Here is a 12,665-nt window from a genome sequence, read left to right as displayed (position 1 = left end):
CAAAATGTTAGAATATTCACTTACAAATGCAATGGAGAATTAAAACTTTAAATGAAAAGGGCTTTTTTTGCCACTTGACATCTATTATTTTAAAAAGTGAACTGGGCTCATGATAAAGATTTAAATTATTCTTGGAAAATTTCCAGAGTAAAAAAACCAAACTAAACCAAACCAACCAATCAACCAAACAAAAAACCCAAATGCACTATCGAAAGAATTTTCAAATGATTATCAGAGCACATTTAGATACTTTAAAAAATTTTTTCCTGTACAGGCAAAGGAAAACATGTTAGAAAAAGAACTGTGAAAATTTCAACTTCTTTTGCCCAAAGTACACACTGGTTATAGTATAAAGAAATTTATATATTAATACAGACACATACTTAGATACATATAAAGATATGTATCACCCAGTTTCCTTATCTGTAAAAAACCAGATTGGACTCTATCAGTGGTTCCAAGATTTTATTTCTGTAGGAGTGCTAAAATAATGTAGCAAGCTGCCTGCCCTTTCTTTCATTCTCCCACTTCAGGCTAGCAGTTATGAGTGCTAACACCCTAAGGTTCCATTTATATAATTACAGAAACAAGAAAAGCTGGGATAAAGAAAAAAACCAAAAAACAACCCTGCTCTACTTTTAGGGAACTCAGTGACTCTAAAAACATGATTATGTTTCTACTTAAAATACCCATTTTGACAGGGGTTCTAAACGGCACAGGTCCCAACAAGCACATTCACTAATGAGCACATTCACCTTCCATTAAGCTGAATCCTATCAGCTAATTTGGAGAATTGGTCTGGAAGTCGTCTCTGTTTTATGACGCCCTCAGGAGTAACAGAAACTTCACAGAGAGAATATGTGTCAGATGCACCAGTCAATCCAAATTCATGAACAGCATGACAGACTACTTCTTTAGCTGTAGTGTCTTTACTGATGATAATGTAGCAACTTTGTTGATCTGCTTTGAAAACTCTTATAACTTGATCAGGAATATCTATATAAATACAAAGATGTGCCTTGTTATTTTCAAGAAAATTTAACTCTTCAAAAAGCAACTGATGAAATACTAACACGTGTTCATAGGAAAACACAAAGAAAAAGATAAATAGTGGGATCATACCATACATGTCATTTGGAAGCCAAATTTTCTTTCATTCAATAAATTAGAAACATTTTTATACCACTGAATATTCTACTTTTTTAATGGTGCAAAATACTCCATAATATGTACATTTTAAATATTCAATTGTGGTAAAAATACATTAAGAAAACGTTTGCCAAATTCAACATTTTTCGCATGTATAAATTCAGTAACATTGATTATGTTCATCATGTTTGTGCAACTGTCACTACTATTTGTTTCCAAATTATTCCATCACCACCTCCAAGCACTGAATCCCCGGGCTTCCCCTCCCTCCCACCCCTGGTCACCACTAATAAACTCTGGTCCTATACATTTGCCTATTTCATATAAGTTGGATCACAGAATATTTGTCCTTTTGTGAATGACTTATTTCACTCAGCATATTTTCAAGATTGATCCATGTTGCAGTATGTATTAGGTCTTTCTCTTCATGAATGAGTAGTATTACATTATATATATAATATACATATATATGCCATATTGTTTATCCATTCATCTGTTGATATGCTCACCTTCTGGCTATTGTAAACAGTACTGCAATGAACACTGGCGTACAAGTTTCTGTTCCTGCTTTCAACTATTTTGGGTATACACCTAGACTGGCACTGCTAGGTCATATGGTAGTTTCCATGTTTAAGGAATTGCCAAGCTTTTTTCCACAGTAGCTGTACCATTTTGCATTCCCACCAACAATGGATGAGGGCTCCAATTTCTCCACATCCTTGCCTACACGAGTTATTGTCAATATTTTTTGTAATAGCCATTCTAGTGGTATCTCATGGTTTTTGATTTGTAGCTTTTTTTAATGACTAATAATGACTTTTTTTTTTTTTTTTTTTGGTGGTGGAGTAGTTGGTTAAGCGCTTCACTGCTAACTAAAAGGTGAGTGGTTCAAATCTACTAGCCACTCCGAGGAAGAAAGATGTACCAGTCTGCTTCCATAAAGATTACAGCCTTGGAAACCCTATGGGGCAGTTCTACTCTGCCCTATAGGGTCATTATGAATCAGAATCGACTTCATGGCCATGGGCTTAATGACTGATGACGTTAAGCATCTTTTCATATGCTTGTTGGCCATTTGTATAACCTCTTTAGTGAAATGTTTAATTCCTTTGCCCATTGTGATTGGGCTGTTGATCTAAGTTCATAATACTATTTTATATATTTAAATTATCTAAACCTTTTGGGTTTTTTGGTTTTGGGTTAAACCTTTAAGCTAGACATTTAAGTTGTTTACCATTTTCCTACATTATAAATAATATAAGACTTCTCTCTAAAGTAGATAAACCTTTGCCTACAATCTTATTTCCTCAGGAAAAAAAAAATCCCAATAAAGAAAATTGCCGAATTACAGGGCATGCATATTTTAAGGTTTTTTGAAACATACTGCCAAACTCTTCTCCAGAAAAAAAAAGGGGAGGTTACTTTATCCTAGAGTATAAGACCCAACTGTTCATATCCTTTCCAAACTGTGTATTCAATAATGCTTTCCCCCCTGATTTTGAAAGCCACTCTCTCCCTCCCCTCAAATACATCATTGTTTTGTTTTCTGTTTCTCTGGTTACTGGTGAAGTTCAGTGACCGGTATTGTTTAATGAATTATTTGTATTTTTTTCTTTCTCAAAATAATGTTTGGTATGCTGTATGCTTTTTCCTACTGAATTATACTAGAAGCCAACACTTGCAAATCTACTATAAAGTGGCAAATGTTTTTCCCATTTTCATATTCTATTATTTATTACAGTTGAAAACACAAAAATATTGTAAATGTTCACATGGTTAAGTACCTCGGTCTTTGCCTTTATGATTTTTGTTATTAGGAGATAAGCCCCACCTTGAAATAAATGTTCACGATATACACGTGTACATAATGACTTTTCTAACTTGTTCTTTTTTTTCCTTATCATGAGTATAATTTCCAAAATAACGCTCAAAGTCTGATGACAGTGGGCTACATTTTAATGTAACCAAAAAAGTGATCTGATAGAACGAACAAAGCTAAGATTTTTCCTATGATAATAAATCATTGATATAGAATTAATTAGAATTTATTAGTGTGATCTTTTTTGGGATGATGACTGCAGTGAAGGTGAGTTGGGGAGATATGGGTGGCTCAAAGTATTGTACATTGTTTGCCTGGCATTACTGTCTTAGCATTATATATGTTAACGTTTAGAGAAAAGACAAATTAGTCTCAAAACCATGTGAGGCATAGTCTCTTGTTTGTTCTAGCTAAAAGAAATCAGTAACAGAATAGACATGGCAGGAAACAGTTTCACAGAATATGGTCTCCTCCCCGTACCCCTTCTCAAATCTTGGTGACAAATATAGACAGAGACTGGTTCCCAGGTCTGGAAGATTCAGCTGAATATATGTGAATACAATTGCAGTGAGAAGGCGCCTTAGCCAACAGATGTTGAATATTTTGGGTCCACTGGTAAGCTGAAAGCAGACTCCTTTCTCTCTTCAGGTCCTTTTTAAAGATGTATGCACCAAACTATGCATTCTTGGTGTATTCAAACACTTGAGTCATCAAATGCCTCCTGCTCTTTCTAATGAGTCAGTCTTTAGTGTGCTGCTGACATAATCAGGTTTCTGAATCTACCAAGCGTAAGGTCATGATTCACCAAAATCAGAGATGCTCCCTTGCCCTAGAAAATGATTACAACCAGATGGAAATTTCAGTTTGCCAAGAGAAAGATTCTGGACAAAAGGGTTTTACCCTTTTAACTCTATAAAAAAAAAGTCAAACAATATGGTTGACGCTCAACTACTAAAGGTTGGTGGCTCAAAACCACTGAGCAGCATTACAGAAGAAAGGCCTGGCGATTTGCTTCAGTAAAGATTACAGCCAAGATAACCCAATGGAGCAGTTCTACTCTATAATATATGGGGTTGTCATGAGTTGGAGTTGACCCCACAGCATTGAGGTTTTTTTTTTTTCTTTCTTTGTATTGTTCTATCCTCTTCAGGAAAATAGGTCTCAACGTTCTGGGGCTCTAGAATTGGATCAGTTCATTAGATCTTTGGGGGCTGACCTTGGCGGGCTGGGGAGATGTTCTGGTCCCTTTATTACTTGCCTCAGAGAAATTTAATCACAAAGAGGGCTAAGAAATTTGCACACCTTTCATGTTCCTTTCTCTTGCTGCTGAGATACTTCTAACATCTTTTGGGAAGGAACTGAGTTGCCTGTCTTGCTAAATAACACAACAAAGTCTGTCTGTAAAAGCCATCTGTTTCCCATGAGAAGGACAAAATGTTATGTACTCACATAAGAGGGATTCAGACATCACAAATGGGTGCCTTTAGAACAGATCTCAAAAATGAAATTATCCAAAACCCAAAAAACTCACTGCCACAGAGTCAATTATGACTCACACCAACCCTACAGGTCAGAGTGGAACTGTCCCAGAGGGTTGCAAAGGCTGTAATCTTTAAGGAAGCAGACTGCTACATCTTTCTCCCACAGAGTGGCAGGTGGATTCGAACCACTGACTTTTCAATTAGCGGGTGAGTGCTTCAACCACTGAACCACTCTGTCAAGGTAATGAAAATCTTTTAAGCGGCATTAGAGGGAAAAAAAAAATTCTCTATGTTGATACCAATGTCAGTGGAGGCCTCTTTTTCTATTTTAGAATGTTATATATATACTACAAACATTATTTGTTGCTAGTGGGAGAACAACATAGATGCCAAGCATAATACTTGGCACATGGCAGACACTTAAATGTTAACTGATTAGATGGTTAGAATAAAGATGAATCAAGGAGAAATGATCAAATTACCTCAAATTTTTGGCATGAAGCTAAAACATACATACGGATACAATCCAGTAAGGCAAAAAAGACATTTCAAAAGATTCTTGGAGAAGTACAGCATTTATTAGTCTCATGATTCGTATTTCATTAATAAAATCCCTATATACTATATATTTCAATAGGAACCTCATATAACTGGACTTCCAACCTAACAGCATAATTTCTAGAGGGCTAACTATAGTCTTATGAGTAAAACGAAAAAAAAAAAAAAAAGATATCTGAAGGATGCATGTATTGACTTTGAGATTACACTGAAAATGGGAGGACATTTTAGACGTTTAAAATAATCTAAAAACAAAGAAACTGTTCCTTTATTCTGCTTTAAACTGCTAATCACTGAACAAATACTTATTGAGTGCCTGGTTAATCTACCAACCAGTGTTGCAGATGATAAAGATACAATGATAAATAAGATAGACAAGCTCCCTGCTCTCAGGCGATTTGCTTAAATTCAAGAGAGTAAGTAGTGGTTAAAGGAAAACAATCAAATAAACAAGATAATGTGGACAGTGAAAAGTGCCATAAAGAAAACGCAGAGTAATAGTATAATGGTATAGATCAGGGATTAGTGAATTTGTTCGCTAAAAGATCAGACAGTAAATACTTTAGGCTTTGCAGGCCAAAAGGCAATGATATTTTGCAGGTGCTTAGACAACGAGAGAAAACAAAATTTCCACAAATTTTTTTTATTGATGAAATTCAAAATATAATAATGCGAAGCGTTTGCATAAAACATGCAAAGATATGTTAACACAGAGGTTTAGGCAATACTGTAGCAGCCCATTAACAGGGACTATGTGGTTAAGCGGAATACTATGAACTGTTTAAAAAATTTGGTAGAACATGCTGATATAGAAAAGCATCTATGTTATATTGTTACGTGAAATGGGTAAGTGGCAGAAAAGTACATCTCCTTTGGGGTGAAGAAAATGGTATACATGTTTTATGTGCACTGAAATTTCTGGAAGGATATATGAGTAATTTAACAGTTAATTCTGGGGAGCAGACAGTGTTGGTTCAGTGGTAAAAGTCTCGCCTTCCATGCACAAGACCTGGGTTCGATTTCTGGCCAATGCTCCTCAAGCCCAGCCACTACTTGTCTGTCAGTGGAAGCTTGCATATTGCTATAATGAACAACTTTCAACGGAGCTTAGATAGACTAAGATAGACTAGAAAGAAAGGCCTGCAATTCTGAAAAATCAGGCAATGAAAATCCTATAGATCACAATGGTCTGATCCTGCTGTGCATGGGGTCACCATGAGTCGGGGGTGACTTGACAGCAGCTAACAACAACAATAATTAATTCTGGGAGTAGGGACTTTTACATAGTCTATACTTTGTAAGTCAGAATCGACTTGACAGCAATGAGTTTTATACTTTCTCTATAGTTTGAATTTTTTAAAACTATGACTGTGTTCTTTTATAATTGAAAAACTAGTTAAAATAACCCAGAATTATAATGCAGAAAGAATGTGAAGTTTGTTACATTGAAGAAACCAAATAAAAGGCTGGTGCAATTAAATAAAAAAGAAGAAGCAAAAAGTTCTACATGGAGACTCAGGAAAAAAAACTTCAAATTCCTTTTAGCCACACTCTGAATTCTTTTAGGCCTCATCTTGTATTAGGTCAAAATTCCAAAAAAACTTTTCATAAGTTGTAGAAAAGTATGAATACTCTGATTTCGTATGTGCATAAAAAGGTGTATATTCAAAGAAAATGACTAAAATGACATGCCAGTTATCACTGGCTACTCTGTAAGTGGACAGAAAAGCTTTGCTTCCTATTTCATTCAATTCTTTATCACTTGACTTTTTGAAAATAAAATACTACACTATACACAAACTTGAGCAATAGAATACCATCTTCTGGATACTTACAGTAAAAACCAACAGCTGTAGGCAGCAAAAACAAGGCAAAACTATAAAAAAGTCAGTAATCAAAAGTAAACTATTAAACAGTTCTACAGCCCCATCTCTCTCTCTTTCTGATCTAAAAATAACATTAAACATGCAGCATAAACATAGCTGAGCTCAAGACTGATAAAGTGCCGTCATATATAATTTAAGGAGCTGAATTTGGAATTAGTTGGCAATGTACAAATATTTTATGCAAGAATAAGCATAAATAGCACCACCACTAGGTAAAAAATCTTTCATAAGACTGTACTTTTTGGGGGCTTAAACATATAATTTATAACTTAAATACCTATCATATATGTGTTCATTTATATCACTGGTATGAGCCTGATGTTGCAGACCAAACCATATCAGACTTTTTCTGAACAGATTTTAAAAGTGCAACTACAGTCTTTTTAACAGGTGCTTTTAAGGAGAGAATTATGCAGTCAATATGAAATCAAGCTGAGCAGCGCCTCATTTTCAGAGGTCTGAGTTTCAGCCTGGGGCTCACAGTTTCTGAATTTTAATAATTACAACCTCTTCCCTTTGTACTTTCAGTCAAATTCTACCCTACTTCTCTCTCTCCTCCCAACCCCTACTCCCCAGCCCCCACTTCTACATATGCCTACGGCAAAAATACAACAGTAAAAATCATTAAATCTATAAATCCCATGTCCCTAAATCCTAGTCTTACGAAAGCATGCATATTTAGTTTGGGCTTTGGTAGTATATTTTATTTGTGGGCCTTCTATGTAGCATGAGAAGTACTGCCATAGAACATACACAGACGCAGAAATAAATTCCTATGGTTTCACATGACAGACAATATAAGAGACAACAAAGATGTGCTGGGATTGCTGAAAGAGGAGGAACTGACTCTGCATCAGAGGATTCTAGGCTTCTTAGGTGAGACAACTTTTGAGTGTAGCATTGAGGAATGAGCAAAAAGCTCACTTGATATGCAGGGAGAAAAGAGTACCACAGGCAGTGAACAGTATGGGCAAAGAAAGAGGGTTCTGAAGGTACATGCCACACTCAGGAAAGAAGGATGAAGTAACAGTGGGTAGAAAGGCAGGACAGGAGGCTAGAAAGGGGGTTTATAAATAATGCTGTAGAGGGTGAACACCGACAGTTGCTAAGTTACTGTCTTTTGGCTCTAAACCCACTTATGCTCTGCCTTGTGATGCTGGGTTTCTCCTCTGCCAACTGGCTCCCTCTTAGGTTCTGTCAGTAGGGGACACCAGAGGTAGACTGCAAGGCTATGGAGGAAGAAGTGACTTGCTCCCTTCTGTTTTCTCCCGTGAGCTTTTTGTTGGTATACCCATCCCAGTAATGCTTTTTAACCCTGGTAGTGGCATTTCCTTCACATATCAAATGCTGAATCCAGTTTGCAGTTTTCCTACCTCTGTGGTAGCTTGGCTCTTCTACTCTTTCAGGTTAATGTTAATTTTATATACCTTGGTAATGATTCCTTATACTACATTCTCTGATCAAACAACTGGAGTGGATTGTCTCATGACTGAACCCTGACTAATGCAGAAATCACTGGAAATTTCTAAGCATTGTAATGACTCATTAAGATCTTTGTTCTAGAAAGAACTCTGGCAGCCACACAGAGTGGAATGTGTTGAAGACAGATTATTGGGTTTAGTAATGTCTGCGGTGGTTAAGAGGCAAATGAAAGAATCCAGGAAAGAAACAATGTGCAGAATGACCTATACCCGGCTGTGCATTTTATGTTAAGTCTTTGGGCCTTTATTTAAGTGGCTATAAAAAAGCATGAAGTTTACTACTACACTTGTATTTTTTCTTTTTCTAGTACTGAGCTTTATGTAATTGGTGAAGGTCCCTTTCTTTTTACACTAGCTGCTAGGACTTCAGTCAAAAATGACACTGACCAGGGACACAATAGAAGGTCCTGGATAGAACGGTAGAAAAACATAGAATATATTCATATCCCTAACAATGGCCAGACCTACTGGACCAATAGAGACTAGAGGAACCCCCAAGACTATCACTTAAGATATCCTTTGAACTTGGCACTGAAGCTACTCCTGGAGGTCACCTTTCAGCCAAAAAATAGCTTGACTTATAAAACAGTATCACCGATGTGTAATGTGCCCCCTTAAACAATCAACTATATGAGACCAAATGGTCAACATTTAACCTAAAAGCGAAGATGAGAAGGCAAGGAGGGGAAAGGAAGCTAGACTGAAGGAAACAGAATAAACAGAATGGAAATAATGAGAATGCTGACACACTGTGAAAGCTGTAACCAATGTCGTGAAACAATTTATAAAAAACTTGTTAAATGGGAACCCAACCTTCTGTGTAAACTTTCACGTAAAACACAATAAAATATTAAAAAAAAATAACACTGAAACACAACTAAACCGATCTTTGTAGAAGTCTATTTTTTCCTCCTTTCCTTGCACCTGATTACGTATTTCAGTTTTTAATTGTATATATCTTTTATTGAAAGCCATTTCAATCCTTTCAAGCGATACATATATAATTAATTCTTTAAAGTTGAAGTTTGTCTTCACTGCAACAGAATCTTAGATTATGACAATTCCTGTCTCTGGAAATGAAGAGATGGCAGAAAAATTAACCTGATGCCCCACACTGAGAGTAGGAACAACAATGAAAAAGATGCTGTAGTACTTTGACAGCAATACATAACAAGATGAATAACTTTAGCTTCAGGTGTTGGGGGAAAATCAGTGCTTTCAGACAATTATTAACACATTTCTATATACCACACAGAGGAAGACCACAGAAGAAGAAAAGTGAGACTGCTTGTATTGAAATAATCTGCCTTATTCTCTTCCACATCCTGGATAGTATGTTTCTTGGCGGAGTAGAGCGTGTGTGCTTTCCACCCATTGCTTGGATTAGGATTACTAAATCTGTGGTCAGTAGTAGTCTCTTTTTTTATGCATTTTTATTTCATTTTGGAGGAAGTATCATTCTGTCTGAGATTAAAAAGACATAATCTTTCCTTTAGCTTTTTGTATTAAGTTCTAATGTTGAGGTGAGAGAAGAAAGCTATATGCAAATCTAGTGTGTGCTGCATAAGACTCATTTATTACCTGGGACCAAGAAAACTATATAAAATCACAGACAAAAATTACCTGAAGGATTAGAGAAATCCAACATGCTGGTGGTAGGCTGCAGGAGATCTGGGCTGCTGGATGAGAGCGTTCCAGGAATCGGCATTATAGCCAGACTGTGCCTACAATGTCTTGTGCCCACAATGCTGTCATCCTGTGATTGGCTCAGGCCTCCATCACTTCAAAAGAATGTCACAAGTCACTTCAAAGCATTTCAGGCACTTAATAGTCAACATTTCTGTTCTCTGTGCACTGAGGCACAATAGAACTAATTCAAAATGATGATTTTGAAAATTAGATTAAAATATTATGACTTTTTAAAAGACCAGAACATGTGTAATGATGAAGATAGCAATAAAAGATATTTTTAACCACTATTCTCCAATAATATTTAAACAAGTAATTCTACTATATCATCAAGAAATAGGCATATTTACTTTCTACTTGTTTTGGTAGAGAAATTGAACCTGAGTGTTTGGGGAACCCCTGAAATCTGCCAGCTTCAATGAACACTAACACAGGCATGCCTCATTTTATTGTGCTTTGCAGATATTGCATTTTTTTTTTTACAAATTGAGGGTTTGTGGCAACCCTGCTTTGGGCAATTCTATCAGCACCGTTTTTCCAATAGCATGTGCTCACTTCATGTCTCTGTGTCACATTTTGGTAATTCTCCCAACATTTCAGACTTTTTCATTATTATTATACCTGTTATAGTAACATCAAAGATCACTGATCACAGGTCACTATCATAATTATTCTGGGGGTGCCATGAACCATGCTCATATAAGATGGCAAACTTAATCAGTAAATGTTGTGTGTGTTCTGACTGTTCCACCAACTGGCCATTTCCATGCCTCTCTCCCTCTCTTCGGACCTCATTATTTCCTGAGACACAACAATACTGAAATTAGACAAATTAATAACCCTACAATGGCCTCTAAGTGTTCAAGTGAAAGGAAGAGTCACATGTCTCTCATTTTAATTCAAAGCTAGAAATGATTAAGCTCAGTTAGGAAGGCATGTCAAAAGCTGAGACAGGCGAAAGCTAGGCCTCTTGTACCAGTTAGCCAAGTTGTGAATGCAAAAGAAAAGTTCTTGAAGGAAATTAAAAGTGCTACTCCAGTGAACACACAGATAATAAGTGACACAGCTTTACTGCCGATATGGACAAAGTTTTAGGGGTCTAGATAGAAGATCAAACCAGCCATAACATTCCCTTAAGCCAAAGCCTAATTCAGAGTGAGGCCCTAACTTTCTTCAATTTTATGAAGACTGAGAGAGGCAAGGAAGCAGCAGAAGAAAAGCTGGAAGCTAGCAGAGGTTGCTTCATGAGATCTAAGGAAAGAAGCCGACTCCATAACATGAAAGTGCAAGATGAAGCAGCAAGTGTTGATATGGAAGCTGCAGCAAGTTACCCAGAAGACGTAAGCCAACTGCTGAAGGTGGCTACACTAAACAACAGATTTTCAAAGTAGATGAAACACCTTCCTATTGGAAGAAGATGCTATCTAGGACTTTCACAGCTAGAGAGAAGAAGTCAATGCCTCGCTTCAAATATTCAAAGACAGGTTGACTTTCTTGTTAGAGGTTAACGCAGCTGGTGACTTTAAGTTGAAGCCAGTGCTCATTTAACATTCCGAAAACAAAAAACCCTGGATGACAGCACATCTGTTTACAGCGCAGTTTACTGAATATTTTAAGTCCACAGTTGAGACGTACTGCTCAGAAAAAAAGATACCATTCAAAATATTACTGCTCATTGACAATGCACCTGGTCACCCAAGAGCTCTGATGGAAACATACAAGGAGATTAATGTTTTCATGCCTGCTAAAACAACATCCATCCTGCAGCCCATGGATCAAGGAGTAATTTTGACTTTCAAGTCTTATAATTTAAGAAATACATTTTCAAAGGCTGTATCTGCCAGAGGGTGATTCCTCTGACGGATCTGGGCAAAGTAAATTGAAAACCTTCTGGAAAGAATTCATCATTCTAGATGACATTAAGAACAGCCATGATTCATGGGAGGTCAAAGTATCAACATTAACAGAAGTTTGGAAGAAGGTGATTCCAACCTCATGGATGACTTTGCGGGGTTCAAGACTTCAGTGGAGGAAGTAACCTGCAGATGTGGTGGAAATAGCAAGAGAACTAGAATTAGAAGCGGAACCTGAAGATATGACTGAATTGCTGCAATCTCATGACAAAACTTCAATAGATGAGGACTTGAGTCTTATGGATGAGCAAAGAAAGTGGTTTCTTGAGATGCAATCTACTCCTAGTGAAGATGTGACCACTGAAATGACGACAAAGAATTTAGAATATTACATAAACTCAGCTGATAAGGCAGCTGCAGGGTCTGAGAGGACTGACTCCAATTTTGAAAGAAGCTCTACTGTGGGTAAAATGCTATCAAACATCATTGCATGCTACAGAGAAATCCTTTGTGAAAGGAAGAGTCAATCGATGTGGCAAACTTCACTGGTATCTTAGTTTAAGAAATTGCCACAGCCATTCCAACTGTCAGCAACCACCACTCTGATTGGTCAGCAGGCATCAACATCAAGGCAAGACCCTCCACACCAGGAAAAAGATTACGACTTGCTGAAGGCTCAGATGATGGTCTGCATTGTTAGCAATAAAGCATTTTTTTAATTAAGGTATGTACTTTTTTTTTCCAGACAT

At 36.8% G+C, this 12,665-nt stretch overlaps 1 protein-coding gene across 15 annotated transcripts in view; it reads right to left on the bottom strand.

Moving 5' to 3' along the window:
* RAPGEF6 (Rap guanine nucleotide exchange factor 6) overlaps positions 1-12,665 on the bottom strand; it is a 267,271-nt gene that overhangs the window by 58,020 nt on the left and 196,586 nt on the right. For all 15 annotated transcript variants that reach the window (XM_023548454.2, XM_023548476.2, XM_023548463.2 and 12 more), the window contains 2 exons: positions 9,998-10,155; positions 756-996 (listed from right to left, as the gene is read on the bottom strand). In XM_023548454.2, coding sequence (XP_023404222.1) covers positions 756-996; positions 9,998-10,155 — 399 coding nt within the window. The remainder of the gene's footprint in view (positions 1-755; positions 997-9,997; positions 10,156-12,665) is intronic.

This window comes from Loxodonta africana, chromosome 2 (genome assembly GCF_030014295.1).
Source record: "Loxodonta africana isolate mLoxAfr1 chromosome 2, mLoxAfr1.hap2, whole genome shotgun sequence".
Classification (NCBI taxonomy): domain Eukaryota; kingdom Metazoa; phylum Chordata; class Mammalia; order Proboscidea; family Elephantidae; genus Loxodonta; species Loxodonta africana.
The sequence above is the reverse complement of the archived record's forward strand: the minus strand, read 5'-3'. Positions and strand labels throughout refer to the sequence as shown.